We start from the raw sequence: 20,344 nt of genomic DNA on the forward strand, positions 1-20,344 counted from the left end.
GGAACTCTATAATATTAGTTGTAATAAGGAGTCTTCTATTGCAGATGTTATGTCCTTTCCTAACCAAAGGCTTCACTGGGATCTTCTTTTTTCTAGAGCTCCCCAAGATTGGGAAACAGAGCATTTTTACACTTTTCTTGATCTTATCAATTCAATGCCCCTTAATGGTGAAGGTCAGGACAAACTTTGCTGGAAACCAACTGGGAATAAGAATTTTAAAGTGAGTGAGTTCTATCTCTCTCTTTCCTCTACTCTAGACATTTCTTTCCCTTGGAAGCCTGTGTGGCGGTCTAAGGTCCCTACTAAGGTTGCTTTCTTCTCTTGGACTGCCTCCTTAGGTAAGATTTTGACTACTGAAAATTTATGGTATAAGGGTGTAGCCGTTGTAGATTGGTGCTATATGTGTAAAATGAGTGGGGAATCGGTGAATCATCTTCTTCTTCATTGTCCTATTGCTTATGAACTATGGTCTATGGTGTGGGCTCTATTTGGTCTTCAATGGGTTATGCCGAGTGGTGTCTTAGATTTATTTTCGAGTTGGCAAGGTTCATTTGGTGGGTGTCGGAGCATTGATTTATGGAGGGCTGTCCCTCATTGTGTCCTATGGTGTATTTGGCGAGAACGGAACTCAAGATGTTTCGAAGGAAAGGAACGGTCTATTCCAGAAATTAAATCTCTTCTTCTTCACACCTTGCTAGAGTGGAGTTCTTCCTTTAATCTCTTCTCTTGTTCTAATGTTTTAGAAATGCTAGATCTTTGTAATTTTTCTGTTTGATGTATTGTTTTCTTTGTACACCCCCAGTGTACTTGGGCTTTTTAATTAATACAATTCCGTTATTTATCAAAAAATCACATGAGGGTAGGGACAAAGCTATGGAAGGATACTGGAAGGTTACTCACTTATAAAAAAAGGGGGTATAAAGGTTTCTCCCTTTACTAGAGCGAATCTAATGTTAGAGAGGTATAATTGATCTTAAGGTCGAGATTAATGATCACATATTCTTGAGGATATGCAAGGACCAATTAAGAAATTATTACACAGTAAAAAATTAACCTCGACACAAACATGGGTAATCAACACTCTCACATGATCTGTCCTCACACAGAAGTTTCCCTTCAGACATGTAAAAAGTTCCCGAACTCTTAAGCTAGAGCAAAGAATCCTGAATATAATTTTGTAAAGGTCACTTGCCAAGCTAATAGGACTTAGGATGGTTATGACTTTAACCTCCCCCTAAAGGAAACCACAAATTCAATTCAAAAAGAAAGGTTCATCAGTGAGCGTCAACAGGACTTGTCAAATGTCCAATAATACTAGCAAAAACCAAGTATTAAACCATCCAAAATTTAGCATTACCCTCAACCAATGACGTCAATCTAGCTATTCCAGTCAAGTGTAGCAGATTGAATTACAAGATTATAGGTAATGTCCTCGGTTTGTTGTCTTTCCTGCTCATGTACTACATAGATATGACGTTAAATTTCAATATATCTGTGAAGGCTTTCATGTGGGAAATTTAGAGGGAAGATCCTTGGTGGTGTTTCATCTCTTTGCGGATGACACTGATTTTTTGTGATGCAGATCTAGATCAGATTCTGATTCTCCGTATGGTGCTTATTTGGTTGGAGGCGGTTTCTGGTCTAAAAATAAATCTGCGCAAGTCAAAATTGGTTCCTGTTGGAGGGATGTAGAATATCGAGTTATTGTTGAATGTCCTTGGCTGTAAGCAAGGTACTCTTCCAATGAAACATTTGGGTCTTCCTTTGGGTGCTAAATTCAAGGATAAGACAATATGGAACCCGATTTTGGAGAAGATGGAAAGTAGATTAGCGGGATGGAAATGTTTGTACTTATCCAAGGGAGATAGAGTCACTTTAATCAAAAGCACTCTATCTAATTTACCTACTTATTTTCTATCCTTATTTCCTATACTTCTTGTTGTGGCTAACCGTATTGAGAAACTTCAACGGAATTTCTTATGGGGTGGGCTAGGTGATGAGCCCAAATTTCACCTGGTTAGATGGGCTACTGTTTGTACTCCTCCTTCAGGTGGCTTGGGGATAAGGAAGGTAAGACTTTTTAATGAAGCTTTGCTTGGGAAGTGGCTATGGAGATTTGGGATTGAAAGGGACGCCCTTTGGAGGCGAGTGATAGAGGTGAAATAGAGATGTGTATGGGGTGGCTGGTGTACCAAATCTGTTTATGGTGGTTTGTGGAAAAATATTAGTAGGGGATGGCCTTCTTTTTCACGTTATATTCTGCATGATATTAGTGATGAGTAGCGGTGTCCACGGTTTGGGTCGGATCGAGTTTGAGGTTGACCCACACCCAACCCAATTAAATCGGGTGAACAAAAAATAGACCCACAAACGAGTGAACATTCGGGTCAGATCCGGTGGCTCAGGCCATCAGTTGAGCAGGTCAGAGTCATCGGGTGATTTCAGGTTTGAAGAACATCTCAGAAGAAATCAAACCCACAAAAACACAGCTCACAACCATAATCCAAAGCTAGAGAAATCAAATAACACCAAAACTACCACAAATCCAAATTTGAGACAAACCAAATAGCACCAAAAATACCACAAACCCAGATCTGAGAATGAAACGAAGAGAGAGAAAGAGGAGAGAGAAGACCAAAACCGGAACAAGACGCACAATCACCACTCCCTCCCCCCACCATCACCACATGATCCATCACAATATCAGTACAACCACCATCAGATCGCACAAGATTAGAGTGTCGGAGGAGATTTGAAGCAGATTCAAGGATGTTTTACGGCGAAGATCAGATTGCACAAGATCAGTATATCCACCATCAGTGGGGTTTGAGAGTGACTCAACCCAGGACAATGGCAGTAGGGAAAATTTGGCGATAACGGCGGCTAGGGTTAGTGATTTAAGAGAAAGATATGAGAGAGAGAGAGAATGAAAAATGGATTTTATTGTTAGACCAAAAATAGATCAGACAGAAAGGCTCCAGCGTGAATAAATTATGAGTGGTTGGGTCGGGTTCTGCAGGTCAATATGTGTAAGACCCGAACTCAAACCGAAAACCCGATTTTTTACACTAACAATCCCGCATCCGACCTGTAATGCAATTTGGGTCTGACCGTGGGTCTTCGGGTCGGGTGGGTCGGGTCTAACTTGATGGACAGCCCTAGTGATGGTTCAAGGATGAAGTTTTAGCAAGACCATTGGTGTGGGGAGACATCTATTGCAATCACCTATCCTGAATTGTTTAGATTTTGCCGAGATAAGGAGACAAATGTGGCACAGCTTATGAAGTCCACTAATAGAGTTTATTTTTTGGGATGAAAGTTCTTTAAGGGTGCTCATGCTGAAGTCCACTAATAGAGTTTTTTTTTTTTGGGATGAAAGTTCTTTAAGGGTGCTCATGCTCGGAAATTAGAGGCTGTGTCGAGCTTCATGGATACCATATATGAGGATACAATAAGCGGGTTTGGTGAGGATAAAATGTGTTGGAAACTAGATAGAAATAAGGGGTTCATGGTTAATAAATATTATAGTCTTCTAGTGGGCTCTAATGATAGTTGTTTTCCATGGAAAAGTATTTGCAAGCAGAAGATCCCTTCTTGAGTAGCATTCTTTGTTTGGACTGTTACTTTAGGGAAATGCTTGACAATTGACAATTTACGTAAAAGGAAGGTTTGGATATTGGAATGGTGTTACATGTGCAAGTGTAATGGTGAATTGGTTGACCATCTACTTCTTCACTATCCGGTTGCTATGGATTTGTGGTCTATGATTTTGGGTTTATTTGGAGTAAGTTGGGTTAAGCCGCAGTCTGTTGTGGGGCTCCTAGCTTGCTAGCAAGGCATGCTTGGTCGTCATAGAAATGGTCGCATATGGTTAATTGTTCCCCACTACTTAATGTGGTTTCTTTGGAGGGAAAGAAATAGTAGGTGTTTTGAAAATAATGAGAGATCCATACCAAACCTCAAGCTATTTTCCTTCGGAACTTTATTAGATTGGTTGGCTACTTTGCGAAACCAATCATTCTCTTCCTTTCTTGATTTTCCTGATTCTTGTAATTTTTGTTCTTGATTTGTTGACTGTTCACTCCCTGTGTGCTAGGGTGTCCCTTTTTTTTATATCAATAAAACTTATTACTTATCAACCAAAAAAATAAAAAAGTATTTCTGAACATAAAGTGAATGTGATTGCACTATTCTAGTACCATTTCAATTTAAAATGTTAGTATTTCACCCAAGTTCACATTCTAAAACCAGTAGAAAGTTTGATTAAATAATAAACATTGTAATTATACATACCTTCAAGAGCTCAGTGTTCTTGGGTGTCATGCACCGCAATATGAAAGAGGCAACTGCAGCTCACGACTTAATATCATAATGACAAATGGAACCATAGTAATCAGAGGACCTATGACAACCAACTGAAATTCAGTATAAAATGAGTCAATTTTTAAACTAAAAATTTATAGGTTATACTTAATTTACTGACAAAATGTGAAAAATCTGAGTGAATTTTACATGTATATATAACTTACTGAGTAAACAGAACAACTGATCCAGGGAACCCACTCAAACTGGCAGACATTATTTAGTATCTCCTGGAACATAGATGTCCTGAAAATAACCGGCTTAGATCATGAAAATAAGAAGAAATATATTATAGGGCAGAAAAACTAGACAACCTACTGACCACTGAAAATGACAATCACTGAGGATCTCAGCAACTTCAGGAAATTGCATATGCGTATAAGCTTCCTGGTTAACAAGAATAAACGTTAGCCAAAACAATAAGTGAGGGAAAGAGAAAGAGGGAGAGCAGCATGTGGCAAAGATCAGGAACTAAAAATTATTAAAAAATAAAAAATCCGCATCATAAACAATTTGATACACAGTTAAGCAATTGAAAGCATTATTGTATGGCTTAAGACTTCAGTCTGCCAACAAGGAATACACTTCTACGGATTGGAATCTTCTTGGATGGGCTCAAAGAATCCATACTTGCTTTTCAACTGGATGTCTGCAACTAATCATTCTACTCTTAAATCCATGGTTGAATACTTAGATCTCTTAACTTTGGAAACTAGGTTTTGCGTTTCGTAGTTTCTTTGGTGATCTCTTGTACACATCACGTGTACTAGGGTTGTGCCACCCTTTTTGCTTTGTTAGTTACCTTACTAGAATTAAAGGAATATCCCAGATAATGTTGCCAAAGCAGAGGGGAAAAAATTAAGAATAAGATTTTAGAAAAAGAACAATAGAAGGCAGATAAAGAATAGACTAATGCGCTATTTGTTTGGGCAGAAAATGTTTTCTCCATTTTCTGATGTTTGGTAGGGCAGAAAACAAGACAATGGAAAAAGGCTGGTTGGTCAATAAAAAACTAACCCATTTTTTATTGAAATGGTTTTTCCTTTCCTTCCACCGCCCTGCTCCCTCCCCCCCACCCCCCCCCCCCCCAAAAAAAAAAAAAAAAAGTCTGGAACACATTACTAAGCCACTACTTCAAAGATGCCCCTTGAAAACATTCAAGAAGAAAAAAAAAACAGCATCCTCAGCACCGATTCACCACCCAAACCCCATGACACACACACACATCCCACCACCACCATAAAGCCTGTCCCTCAAAAATAGAACACAGCCATAAAATACCACCCACAGGCCAAAAAATACCATAACCACCATACACCCACCCCACAGCCACAGCCCCAAACCACAATCACCATCCTGCCTGCCCACATCTCCACTCCACACCCACACTGTCAGACTCACCCAAGGAAGAAGGAAAGGAGGGCAGTTTGAGGGAGGAAAAGTAATCAGTGAGGCGTTAAAGAGAAAAAAAAAAAAATATATATATATATATATATATTTAAGTAAGTTGAATGGGCTGGAAAAAGAGAATGAAGAGAAAAAGGTAAGAAAGCAAAAAGATGGGATGAACAGGTGGAGAAAAAAAGAGTGGGGAAAAATATGAATAAAATTGTGTATTGGGGAAAAAAAATTAAACTGATTCCATGTAATTTTAAGATATAGCATATAAAATTATAAATTAAGTTTGGGGAAGATAATGATAATATTAATACATCATACATATATTATATGATCAAAGTTGGGTCCTAGAAGTTGTGGTTGTGCCAAGTGACTATTTTCTCCCTACACCAAGTGACTACATTCTCCTTGCACCAAGTGGCTACCCTTAATTAAAGACTATGGTAAATTCCATAATTTCTCCATATTTTTGGTGGTTTCAATTACGACTGTGATGTTAGCTTTGTTAGACTGGTCCATGATCGGGAGCTGGAGTTCATTGGCGCTTTTACGGACTTGCTTTATTCTAAGTTGATAACACAAGGTGAGGGTGGATACCTTTTGCTAGAATCCTTCTTCATGGAATGTCCTGTTCTTTCTTTTTCGGGATAAGTTCTTCAAGGAATGTCTTAGAAGTTAAATCCTATTACAAAATGTTACAATGCACAGCCCATTCATCTTTTCCTTGGAGGATTTTGTGGAAGTCTAAAATTCCAACTAAGGTTAGCTTCTTTTTCTTTTTTCTTTTTTTCCTTTAGATGGTAACTTTGGGAAAATTCTAACTGCTAATAACCTCAAGAAGTGTTGAATAATTATTATAGATCGGCATTGCTTGTTTAAGAGAGATAGGGAGACTACTGTGGGGCATTTGGCAAAAGAGAAAGGCTAGGACTTTTGAAGAATGTGAAAATTCAGTCTCTGACATGAAGCTTTTATTACTCAAAACTTTGCTTGAGTGGATAAATGCCCCGGGTTTTTTTTTCTTTTGGTACTTTGTTTCAAATGTTCGATAGTTTTACTTTTAGTGTTTGATGTTGGAGTACCTAGTGTTTAATGCCTCTTTTACTTTTAATTAATGCAAACGATACTTTTCAAAAAAATTTGGGGTGGTTTCAAATTAAACCTGAATTTTAAAAAGATTTTTTACTTAAAACTATAAACTTTTTTAAATTTGATAAATAATCACCTGCCCTGAAAAACTTAAGCTCTTAAGAAATGGTGAATTTAACCATTATTCTAACACTCCCTCTTCAGGTGTGGGTCCAAACTACTCCCCATTAATAAGTGGAATCCAACGTGTGATTTTTAATTTTTAAATGGGGGGCAAGACAAGGTTCGAACTTAGGACCACCTACCTTAACAACATGATAAATTCCCACTTATTTCAAAAGTTGAAGAAATTAGAATATGGTGAATTTAATCATTTCACCATTATTCTAATAAAATTGTTTCAATTCACACCTCCAATAAGTCTCTAATAACTAAAGACAACAAAAATTCACATAAGTTGTAACTAAAACCTATCTAAACATTTTTGTTTATAAGTACCAAAACCTTTTTTTTTTATTATTGATAGGTTGATAAGTACCAAAACCTATCTAAACATAAACAATCAGTTAATGTAAAACTATAAGACCTTTGGTATATAATATGAAAATTGTGAAATTATATAATGATCAATCATTTAATTATTGTCATCAAAACATAATAATATTATATATTACATAAGCTCATGTCCAAATCAGACGATATCATATAAATAAAATATAATAAAAGTTGTGTCCTAAATGATATGGTTGAACCAAGTGAACACACTTTTATTATTAATTTTTTTTGAGTTTCTTGCTCTCCATGTCGTGCGACACTATAATTACGTTAAATAATTAACATAGTTGCTTTAAGTGAAACTCAATTTCCAAATTTTCAAAAAAACTTACAAAATACTCCCTCCATCCCAAATTGTTAGTTCTCTATTCCATTTCAAGATGTCCCAAAATGAAGTACTCTTAAAATTTGGGATGAACTATGTACTACTACAATTAAAATTCTATTACTAAGAGTATAAAGAAGTTTAAATATATATATATATTAATCATTTATTCTATATTATTTTAATATTCCATCGTATTTTTACTTATCAAAAAAGAATCTTCTATTGCAAAGAGCCCTGTAGCTCTATCGCCACTTCTTGGTGTTTCCAACAAAGACATCATAAGGTTCAAGTCCTCCACAACACCCCCCCCCCACCCCCCCCCCCCCCAAAAAAAAAAAAAAAAACTATTGAATTGTAATATTCTATTATAATCTCTTGTTTTAATAATAAAGGTTGGGTAATATGCATCATGCTTGCAATATATCTATGTGGCTTTCTATAAGTGCTACAGGTTGTAAAACATAATTTTGTCATATGACTCACTATAAGTACATTAAGACTAGCAATATAGTTTATTTTAAGTCTGAGAATGAGCCTTTCCAAAAGGATAAGATTGCCTAGCTACACATCATCTTTCTCAGAGACTCAGACCTTGTAGAAGTGAGATTTGTACACTAAGTATGACCCTTTCAGTTTATTTTAAGTAACTATTACCAAAGTTTTAAAATATTAAAATACTATTTCAATGAAAACTAAATTATCAAAAGTTTCAAGATATTTAAAAAGATTTTGGTTCTTTATAAATTTTTTTTTTATATTAAAACCTATGATTTTTTATAGAAGTTGGACTTACACAATGTTCATTCATTCGTCCTTCGTCGTGTAATTTAAAGAAATTTTTGTTTTAGTTTACTATCTATTTTATAATTCAATATTAGTTATATTATTCAAAAAAAAAAAATAGTTTATATATGATTCTTGATAAGTTGCATCATACCGGCATAATACTACTAATAATAATAAATGATTGACATTAAAAAGTTAAAAATATTATTATTATAGATTTTTTTGGGCAAACTAATAAATGTGTCCTTAAAAATATTTTTTAGGTGCATTTTCTAGTTGCTCTAAATATTATTCACATTTGACCGATAATGTTGTGAATGAAATTTTTATTTCATATAATTATTTGGAATCACAAAAAATATTAATGATTTTCTATGTAAACCAAACAACAAAATAATATCTTCCAAATTCATTTTCAAGGTTGCAACCAAATACAGGAAAATTAATAATTTTCAAGAAATGTTTTTTTGTTGGAACAAAAAGAGCATAAGAATACAAAGTACCGCACAAACAGCAGTTTAGTAATTTGTTATGCAAGGGAGTGCATTTTTATACAGCCTGTAACTTCAGGCTGCCCACAAGAAATATCCCAGATATATCACCTTTCAAATTACAAAGTAATACAATACATTAATTTAATTTATTTTTGAGTTTATAATCACATGTCATAAAAATATTGTTTTCATTTGTTTTTTTGTTTTTAATTTAAGGTCCAAATTTAACTTTTCAGGGTCAATTTGATTTGATAACAATTAGCCATTTTAATTATTTAAAATTCTAAAGCACTTCTTGTCTAAACAATAATTTAAATAAAGAAATCCAGAGATTACCTTGTCCAAGAATCAAAATAGCATTTGGAGCCAAAGGAATAACATCTTCAATCTTTTCACTAGCGAAAATTGCCTGACTAACTAACAGACAAATAAAGAAAAATAATTAAATTTGCATCTGTCCACCACGACACACACACACACACATACACTTAGAAGCCAATTCATATTTCTTATTAAAAGGAAAACTGCACAAATGACCCAACCATCGGAGGGAGCAATTGACGCTAAATGATTGTAAAAACAAGTTTCCAACATTATAAAACTCTATTAACAAGGGTAAAATAGAAGACAAATACGACAAATGCTTCAAAGCAAAACATTCACAAACCCTGGGTAAACAAATATGCAGGTCTTGTCCAAATGACTAGGAGAAAAGCATATCATAATTATTAGTAACCACCAAATTATGGAAACACAAAAACCTGAGATTTGCATTTGCATTTCATCACTCTCATTCCTGTCATTCTCGTTAACAGCGGTGTCCATGTCAGATGCTGCCATCATGTGCACAGAATAACATCCATCTGATATCCAAACAGTTTGGGTTCCTGCAAAAATGATGACCTCAGTCATTTAGCTGCAGACAGCAGTGAGATTGTGGCGAGTGACCTCAATGGCTTTTCCTATTTGGCTAAAGTCATATCAAACGGTATATATCAAAAAATTAATGGACTAACATAACATGTGCTATCTAATACCATGTTTGTCACGACCCAAACCCAACTACGGATTTAGTATTGGACCAGAATGCTAATACCAACTACCAAGCCTATGCCTGATATTAACACGAACCACATAAACTGCATGAAATTCTTTTTCTAATATCCTTCTTAAATGCAGCCACATAATTGATCAACATCCTAACAAGCTTGAAAGAACATGGTGACTACAAAATAATACAGATATCTTTAGCCCCTTGAGTTCATCTGCTAAGGAAAAATTGTGATGAGGGACATTAAATAAAATCAAACCTATATCCTTATTCCCTTAACTCATTTTTTTAAAGGGTTTTTATCACAATATAATTTTATACACATTCACCTAATAATAAGGGAACTCAAACTACTCATAAAAATGTTAATTACATAATCTCTATAATTTAACCGTATAATTTGGTTGGAATAATATATAATATGAATGTTCTCTCACTCTCTCCCTCTCCCTCTCTGGGACATGAAACCAAGCACAAATGCCAGACTACCCACAACCCAATCCCTTAACCTATCTTCCAGGTCAAGCAATTTCTAATTGCACACGTCCCCAACACCCCCCCTTTTTTCTTCCCGGATCATAATTCCATAAATATTCAAATGACTTTTGATAATGAAGCATTCTAACATGAAAGAATCCACAAATATTTGTGACAAAGAAATGAAGTAACCATACTTATAGAAACATCAGGAAAAATAGCCAGTTTTTGCCCTTTAATAATGTGGGGCAACTGCTTCATGTGATAAGTTGCATCTGCTCCAATGACGGAATTGGATAGGTGCAAGTGGTGTAAATCCCCAGCTGAGTCCAAGATTAGAAACTTTTTCGGAGACAATGCCTGAATGGAAATTGCCTTTATTGACATCAGTGGTGTTGCTGTAGATGTCAAGGATGTAACCTCATAACTTCTGAATGCCACAAAACATGTACCTCCTTTGCTGGAGTCTTGTCTCAATGTAACTGAATTCTGCTTCACTGCAAGTTAAAATGCACAATCAGTTGCAACTACTAAGAACCAGCAGAAGCAACCTCAGTGAATAATTAAGAAATATTTAACCAAATAGTCAGCACACTACAGAATTATCTTTGTAACATATGCATGGAGGTATCAAAGAAACAAGTTTTACAGACCCGTCTACCCACTAGAGATTTATTTGGATTAAAAAATTGTGACAGATATTCCCTAATTAAAGTTTTATATCTAATGATTAGTGCTTTACCATCTAGAGGCATCCTTATCATGTATAAACCAAAGAACAGCACCTTGCTTAGGTAGCATCCGGTCAAAAATACCTAAAAAACAATTTGTCAGCGGAATTTACAAATAAATATATAAATTTGCTACAAGTAGTCACGAGTAAGTACAGGAGGTTTGACTACAGTCGATCAGTTTTAAGTTACAGTTAAACCATATCATGGGACAGGAAACTACAGCATAAGAAGAAACTGCAATGTTAAAAGCAGTAATAAATGAGAAAGTCAATCTGGATGAGATGATTTTTATTTAAAACATTGAATTTCAAGGTTAACCTCACAACTACATCCAATGTAGTTGTGAACAAATCATAAATGAAGTTATTACACCTATATAAAAAGAGTTAGATTGAAAAGGTGAAATTCCTTTGAACATAGAAGACAAGACAAGAAGTATCGAGGTTGAATAGGGCTTGCCTCACAAAACATAAATTTCATTAATTAAAAAGGAGGTGAGAGATCTCCAAAACTCCTTTTCTTTTCTTTTTTGATAGGTAATCAAAGAAATATTATTAATGAAAATAGAAAGTAAAAATATAAATTGTTCATGATGATGAACAACAAGAAAAGGATAAATCAAACAACAAAGAAAAGGGAAATCAGCAAACTAATCTAAGAGAAAACATAAACTTAGAGAGAGAATAACAATCAGTAAAACCCCAACACCAAGACCACTCAAACAGATTACGTTGGCATAAAACCTTTAACTCTTCCAAAGTCTTCTCAGTGTCCTCAAAGGAACGACTATTCGTTTCAACCAAGCAATCCACATCAAGCAACTTGAAATCAAATTCCAAATATTTGAAGTATTATTCCCAAGCCATTGATGCCAACAAAATAACAATCCCGCCACCGTTCCTAGCATAACCCAATGAATACTGAAAGCCTAAAGCATTAAAATCCATAAGGTATATGTAACAAGACAATCTTTCTAACAAATGAATCCACTTTTCTCCAAACCAAAATCTTTCTAACAAATACAACAACCAGTCCCAATTTACATGGTCAAATGATTTTTCTACATCCAGCTTACAAATTTGTCTGCGTCTTGAAGTTCTATTATCAAGACAAATTGGCAATAAGAACAGAATCCAAAATCGGTCTACCTTAAGCAGAAGCATCATATGAATATGGTACTATCTACTAAGTGGTCAATCACATTTCTGAGTTAGTCAAAAAGAACAACAACTAAGCCTTAGTTCTAAAACTTTAGGATCAGCTATGGATCCTCAATAGAATGGTTGGATTGCAAAAACCTTCGATATAATTTTAGCAAATGCTAATTTGGTGAGACGCTTTAAATCTAAAGGCTTTTAATTAAGTAGGACCAAAATAGAGTATACGGAATGTAAGTTTAGTAAAAGTAGAAACAAAGACAAAATGGCAGTAAGACTTGATGGTCAAGAGATACTAAAGAGTAAGAGCTTTCAAAATCTTGGATCAATATTTCATAAAGATAGAGAGATTGAAGAGGAGGTGAATCATAAGATAAGAGCAAGGTGGATAAAGTGAAGAAGCACATCAGGAGTATTGTATGATCACAGACTACCTATTAAGTTAAAGGAAAAAAATTTAAGACTACCATACAACTAGCTATGCTCTATGGTACTGAATGATGAGTAGTTACTTATATTCATATAACGAGTGTAGATAAAATGTGAATGCTAAGATATATAAGTGAAAATACAAGGAAAGATGGGATAAGTGAAAATACAAGGAAAGAATTCAGAGGAATTTCCTTTGGGGGGCCTCAGAGGATGTTTTTAAATATCCTTTAGTTGCTTGGGATAAGGTATGCTTGCCAGTTGAATGTGGCGGTTTGGGAATCCGGAGTGTTGGGCTATTTAACAAGGCTTTGCTTGGGAAGTGGTTGTGGCGGTTTGGGAAAGAAAATCATAGATTATGGCGTCAGGTTATAGCAGACAAATATGAAGAGGCAAGAGGAGGCTGGTGCACTAGAGGGGTAAGAGGTGCTCACGGGTGTGGGATATGGAGGAGCATCAATGAAGGATTAGAGAAATTCTTTAGCCAGATTTTGTTTAATGTGGGGGAGGGCAGCCGTGTTAGTTTTTGGCATGACCCATGGTGTGGGCCTACTCCTTTGAAGGAACTCTTCCCTTCCATGTATAACTGCTCTGTTTCTAAAGAAGCATGTGTCTCTGACGTGGTTGTAACAAATTCAGAAGGAGGTAGGAGTTGGAATTTATTGTTTCGGCATGGTCCTCAGGATTGGCAAGCAAACACTGTCTACTCTTTCTTTGAGTTTATTTACTCCTCTATGCCAAGGGGTGAGGGGGATGATCAGTTGGTTTGGAGATTGACTACATCTGGTGTTTTTGATGTGCGCTCTTTTTATAAGCTATTATCTAGTCCTCCTACTGATGCCTTCCCTTGGGAGTGTATATGGCGTACTAAGGTGCCTAAACGGGTGTCTTTTTTCTTATGGACAGCAGCTAATGATGGTATACTCACCATTGACAACCTTATTAAGAAAGGTCAGTTTTTGGTTAATCGGTGTTGCTTGTGTTGTTGTGATGGGGAATCAGTGGACCACCTTCTTCTTCATTGTAAGTTCTCTTATGCCTTATGGTGTGAAGTTTTTGCAGTGTTTGGGATCCATTGGGTCATGCCAAGGTCAGTGAAATCTTTTTTCTTTATTTGGAGAAACTGGTTTGGAAAGCATCTTTCAATCATTTGGAACATGGTCCCGGCATGTTTAATGTGGTTAGTCTGGCAAGAACGTAATGCTCGCATTTTTGAAGACAAGGCGAGAACTTTGGAGCACATAAAATGTTTACTTCTTCGTACTTTGTTTCTTTGGGCTCGTATTTGGGGGTGTACGAATTGTACTGCTGTAGCTGATTTTTTAGTTTCTATTTCTTTTAGCTCTTGATCTTCTTGTATTTGTTTCATTGTTCATCATGTTCACCATCGTGAACATGATGCTCACTTTTTCAATAAAAGTCTTATTACCTATCAAAAAAAAAAAAACAAGGAAAGATGGGACCCGAAATGAGGAAATTCACTTAAAAATAGCAGCAGCCCTTATTGATGACAAGATGAGGGAGAGTCGCTTGAAATGGTTTGATCATATTCAATGAAGAACAATTAATGCAACAGTAAGAAAGAGTGAGTTGATCCAAGTTGAGGGAAAGAAAAAATGTCAAAATAACATTAGTAGAAATAATATATAAAAAAAAAAAAAAAAAGACTTGTCATGTCAATTAAGAAAATAACAAAAAGTATGTTTTCGGATAGAATAGAATAGAAGAAAAGAATACATGCGGGCAACCCTAACTAATATGTTGAGAATCCATAGCCAACCCCAAAAATTTGGGATTAAGGCTTCTTCTTCTTCTTGTTTTACTAATTGAGCTAAAATCATTTAGCTTCGTAGCTCCATTCTTTAAGGAATCAACATTATAAATGTGGCATTGATGGACCTCCCAAACCTGAAATAATTACAGAACTCTTGACACCAGCATAATGCCTTCTTCAACACCTCTCAAAAACGTTTAAAAAATGCCAATGTGAAGCCATCTCACCCCAAAACCTAGTCAACAGCCATTTCCTCAAGTTCCCCGAAAAATTCTTCCCTTTCAAATGGCCTTTATCAGCTTGAGTATTCATCAATACTTGAAAAATGCAATCTTTCTACTTTTGGTATCCTTTTAATAGATTCTGCACATAAGCCTCTATAGAAGAGAACAACTTCTTCCTTCACCCGAAGCTTATTTCAGTGCAAAACAAGCTTATTGGAGTGCAGACTATCAATAATTTCTCCATAATGAAATTAACTCTTCTATGCAAATTGGCCAATCAGTCAATGAATCTAGTCTTATTCTAGCCTTCCTTCCACCATAATACTCTTGACTTACTTTACACATTAGATTTAAATTCCTCCCTTTTTGTCTATCATCCTTTGAATCTTTACCGAACACCTCTCTCTTCCAAATTCAGCAGTCCTTCAAGGCCGGTAAATTTTTTGACACAAAACTGGGCAACCCATGGAAATCATAACTCAACAACGACACGTGAACTCTATCCATAAAGCTTTCAACCTTCAACCACATCTTTTTAAGTAAAACCGTCCTTTTCCTCTTTACTCATTTACATCGCACCACAAACCAACAAAATAGAAAAGTGATCTAACGTCATTCTCAGTAATAATTTTTGGATTTTAATGCTCCTCCCAATTAATTGAAACCATAAATCTAACAATTTGGGACATCAAATGGATAAATCAATCAATTCAGCACATCCCAACTGTTTGACCATGTAAAATTTCCTCCCTCCAAGGGAAAGTAAAAAAGATGCAACTCATCAATGAACTGAGAATTCCATCATTACAGCAGTGAGGCTATCTGCTCCAAATTTCTCACAAGGACGGTATTGAGATCGCCAACCAAGCACCAAGGTGGGCCTTATTTGCCTCCTCTTTTAATTCATTCCACAGATCCATCTGCTCTTGATCATCATTTGGACCACACACTCCCAAGAACAACCGTTCAAAGCTATCCTCCACATTTTGAAACAGACATGAAATGGAGTATCTCCCAGAGAGCTACCTTCTCCACATGCCTGTAGTGATTTCTACCACTTTTGTCTCTTGAATGCACACCAAATCACCTCTCCTTTCATGCATATAATTTCTAACTATAACCCTCTTCCTAGGGTCATTCATCCCTCAAATATTTCGAGAGATGATTTTGATTTCATTGATACTATTGAAGGAGCCCTACCATTTATCAATTTTCTGGCCTCCTACCAACCCCTATCCTCCTTGCATAGTGATTGATTGAGGATTCCATATTTCAAAGCTTTACTTACCTTTAGTAGTTACATTTTTTTTTTCCCCAAGCTTTGCTTTAGCACATCTCTAAATATTCACGAATAAATGCTTGGGGCTCAAATCCACCAAAAGGAACCATCAAATACTTTAAAATAGAAATGTGGCATCCACTGCTGAAAGCGAGGTGATTCCAACCACTAACAAAGGAGTTCCAGTGTTGCCTCCCCAAACTTCTTAATCAAACCTTCTCAGCCTCTGTTTGACTCTGCCCCCCAATTCCTAATCCCATCAACCTGAAGATTAGACTTTGTTTGTGGTGCGCTGCCCACCAAACTGAAGGATCTAACCATTTTCTTGTGTCAGGCTACCCTTTCCATTTTCTTGTGTCAGGCTACTAATTCTTTTTCTTTTTGATTTTGGGCTTGTATCAGTCCGTAGCTACCTACTAGGATCCAATCCCTTCACTACTTTGGGTTTATGAGTGCCAGCCCATTTAACCCTTCTCCAGCCATACTTGACCACTGAGATAAGTGTTGTTTTGGCCCAGCAATTTGAAAATTGAAATCAACCCATCATGCCTATCATTTTGAGAATCTCATTTATGCTGCAATATGTACGAGTTTCTTATACTGGTGCACATCCAACGAGTCTTGAATACATGACCTTATCTTCCACCATGTTTTTACAATGGGAAGATGTAGCATTTGAGCTAGAGCTTATTGGCTACAAGCTGTAAAGGATTTAGAGCCCCCAAATTCTTTGCTTGTTAATAATGAGACAATCCTATACGTCTTGCACTGAGAATTGTTTTAGATCATTTATCTACCCCAGAGCTGTATAGGTCAAGGACTATAGAATTGCTAAAGCTCTAACCAAAAATAAGCAGTCAAGATAAAAATGCATGAAAATGATATAAAATTAAGCTATATGCACTCATATACTTCTTGCACAATGTTAAGCTTCTAGATGTTAAATTCCACTGTCAAATGCTAAAAAAATATATGACAAAGTATATCAACATGGCTACTGTGTTCATAATTAGCATACTTTAATATATATAGACCCAAAAAAAAAAAAAAAAAGAGCAATCAAGTAAGTTAGTTATATAGGTTCATCACTATAACCAAAGTTGATTATTTGATAGTGATACAATAAAGAAATTTACATAGGACAACCTAAAATTATACAAGAGCATTGAGTAAGAGTTTCTACCATTTTCAGTGACTGGATTCAAGTTTTTGGTTAAGTATTTTTTTTCTAACAGAAATTCAAAGTAGAATATTACTAGGAAAAGAAAACAAAACAATTCAAAGTGCGAGGCACATATCGATACACAAAATCAGGTCATTCCATGTCAGGGTGAGATTTCATTTTTTAATTGGATAAGTAATAATAATTTCATTGAAGTGAAAAATGGTAAAGCCCTAGTACACAACAACAACAACGAAACCTTAGTCCCAATGAGTAGGGAAAAAACCCTTATCAAATCTAAATACAAAAAAAAGGAAAATATTTTAAAGGAAATATTGCTGGCTTTACATTGCACCATCTCCAGAGAATTTTTTAGGCAAGATATGTTGGAAGGGATACATTTTCTAAGATAACAAGCCTTATTAGATTAACCCAATTCTCAAGTTTGTTGCAACTCTCCAGCTGAAATTATGTCAGTCTATCCATGGATATTGCAACAATTTCAGAACTTTAGATGTGGTAAGGGAAAAGAATGCCCATTACATCTTAATCACGTATGGAAGATTGTGTTGGATGTATATGATGATAGCAAAATAGAACATCAAGAATAATTCCATGTCATTTCAAATGTAAGAATAGGCAATTGATTTTTTTTTTTTACAAGTTTTTAGCTTCAAAAGTAGTATCTCTCTCTAGATGGTAGGTTCCCCAATTCGATAGTTACAATGGGGGAGGAAGGATTTGAACCATTGCGTCTCCGTTGAAAACACTAGGAGGTGCCATTGAGCTACAAGGCTCATGGCACATTAGGTTCCCCAATTAAATTCAAACACATAGCTGCATTGAATTTATTCATTCTTGGAAAAGGTAACCAAGTGTTTGAATTTAATTGGGTAAACTAATGTACTGTACCTAAGTTTTGGTCATTTGCGAATAGGGGTTCTAGCATAGTTGATAGTTCAAAACTTCTTTGAAGGATTTTAGCATACAAAAATATACTTTGAAGGATTGAATGTTCAAAACTCAAAAGAAACCAATTTCAAAGGCAATGAGGGACACTTAGGGGGATTCGAAGGGTTGGGAGCCCCAAAATAGCCACTACCGACTTATATTTCCATAAGTTTTTCTAGTTCTCATTTTTGCATACCTCCAAATTGCTGTAAAAATGGATACTCCACAGCACCAATTTGATAACAAATGAAAATGAGAAGCTTTACACTAGAATTTTGACCATCATGGCATTCCATAAGGTTCATTTAAGCATTTCATCAACTTTTTTTTAACAAGTAATACCATTTCATAGACTTCTAGAATACTTGTAAATGTTGTACATAACTAGCACCGCTTCTAAAAATGTTATGTACCTTCTAAATCTAGAGCATCTAAAAGCAAAAAATAATACCAAAAAAAAAGCAACTTAAGTCACTTTTTTTAACTATTAACTATTAACTATGGTCATTTCATTTCCATACATACACAAATATTAACATCATTCTTCAAATTTACTTTCCAAATCTGAAAGCTAACTACAGTATATTGAGCACTCACATTGTAATGATCTCAACCGAATAGTTCTACAATAAAAACTCTGTTTACTCAACAAAAGCTAATCAATTCCTTTCCATATTTATCAACGACATTCACAGTTGCAATATAAAGAACATTAAATTCAAATCCAAATTACCAAACAGAACTCACCAGAAACGCAATGCTTATCCATCCCCCCATCCAAGTAACCATTGCAAGTGAACTCCTGAGCTCCTTCACCACCACTTTTTCCAGCAACAAACTTTGCATAATGACCGCCAATCACGCCATTTGGCAAACGCAAATTATTCAATCCTCCCCGGCCCTCCTCAAACGATTTCTCATTCAACAATTTCCCATTTTCCAAACTCAAACTCAAATTCGAACCCAAACTGTCTCCTTTCCTAACACGGCCCCCTTTCACAAGCCGCCTCAAATCAAAAACCCTAACGCCATTTTCCTCCCCCAAAATCAAGACCCCAAACGACACGCTGATTGCCGAGACCGGCCTTGAACACTCAATCACAGCACACCTCATCAATTTCACAATCACCCCATCCTCATCCTCATCACCCAAGGTTTTCACACCGAAAACCCAAATCTTGGAGCTCGAAACAGAGTACATAGCGAAGAAATTAACCGAGCCAGAAACACGAACCGAAACTCCATGCTTGACATCGACCAAAACCCCCAATTTCTCTTCGTCAAATCGGAGACCTCTCTGATTACAGAGGACCCGAGCTCTAACAAACGAGTTGGTCTTGTTGCGCAGAATATAGAAGCGGAGGAGAACCTGGGAGCCACCCCTGTAGGGTCCGGAGACAATGAAAAGGGAGCGAGAATTAGGGTTAGGGTTTTGGAGGAGGCGGAGGAAAGTGGAGGAAGAAGAAGGAGGAGGGATTAGGGTTTGAGGGGAAGGGAGAGAGGTTAGAGAGAGAAGGGAAATAGAAGGGTAGAGAGAGAAAGAAGAGTCGGAGTGCATGAGAGCTAGAGAGAGAGAGTGAGGGTCGAAGAGAAGAGAGGTTATGTGTGGGGAAGAGAGAGATGGGTTGGGAAGGTTGAGCTTCGAAGCTTGAACAACTACCATTTAGATTTTAGAGAGAGAGAGAAGAGTGTGATTAACAGAGAAACCAAAAATACACAAATACATAAACATACAAACCAGAAAGGCCTGTGAGAGAGAAAGAGGGAGATTTTGGTGTGTGCGTGTGTGTGTTAGACTTGTGGGAAAGTTAGAAGTGGCATTGAATTGGAAGAGACATGTTGCTGTTGGGTTTTGATTTTCTTTGGTTTACTGTTGAGTCTTTTTTGAAGTCTAATTAGGTAGGGAATGGGATTGTGATGAATCCTGATTCAGTAGAGGTTTTTTTTTTTTTTTTTTTTTAATAGGGAATGGGATTGTGATGAATCCTGATTCAGTAGAGGTTTTTTTTTTTTTTTTTTTTTAAGTTTCAAGTTTCAACTTATGTCATCTGCCTCCTTCTAATGATAATTTTATATCATCAGACCAAGATATCA

The 20,344-nt window shown here is 36.0% G+C and overlaps 1 protein-coding gene across 6 annotated transcripts in view; it reads right to left on the bottom strand.

Annotated features, from left to right (window-relative positions):
- Window positions 1–20,083, bottom strand: part of LOC112015619 (uncharacterized) — a 31,349-nt gene extending 11,266 nt beyond the window's left edge. For 2 of the 6 annotated variants that reach the window (XM_024048045.2, XM_024048046.2), the window contains exons 1-7: window positions 18,998–20,082; window positions 10,738–11,037; window positions 9,774–9,899; window positions 9,349–9,429; window positions 4,685–4,749; window positions 4,530–4,608; window positions 4,294–4,415 (exon numbers count right to left, since the gene is read on the bottom strand). In XM_024048045.2, coding sequence (XP_023903813.1) covers window positions 4,721–4,749; window positions 9,349–9,429; window positions 9,774–9,899; window positions 10,738–11,037; window positions 18,998–19,913 — 1,452 coding nt within the window. In that variant the 5' untranslated portion in view covers window positions 19,914–20,082 and the 3' untranslated portion in view covers window positions 4,294–4,415; window positions 4,530–4,608; window positions 4,685–4,720. Of the gene's footprint in view, window positions 1–4,293; window positions 4,416–4,529; window positions 4,609–4,684; window positions 4,750–9,348; window positions 9,430–9,773; window positions 9,900–10,737; window positions 11,038–11,282; window positions 11,356–18,997 lie in introns of all 6 variants that reach the window. The other 4 variants (XM_024048050.2, XM_024048048.2, XM_024048047.2 and 1 more) reach the window with 4 other exon arrangements.
- Window positions 20,084–20,344: the final 261 nt, after the last annotated feature.

This window comes from Quercus suber, unplaced genomic scaffold (genome assembly GCF_002906115.3).
Source record: "Quercus suber isolate HL8 unplaced genomic scaffold, Cork oak 2.0 scaffold_30, whole genome shotgun sequence".
NCBI lineage: Eukaryota > Viridiplantae > Streptophyta > Magnoliopsida > Fagales > Fagaceae > Quercus > Quercus suber.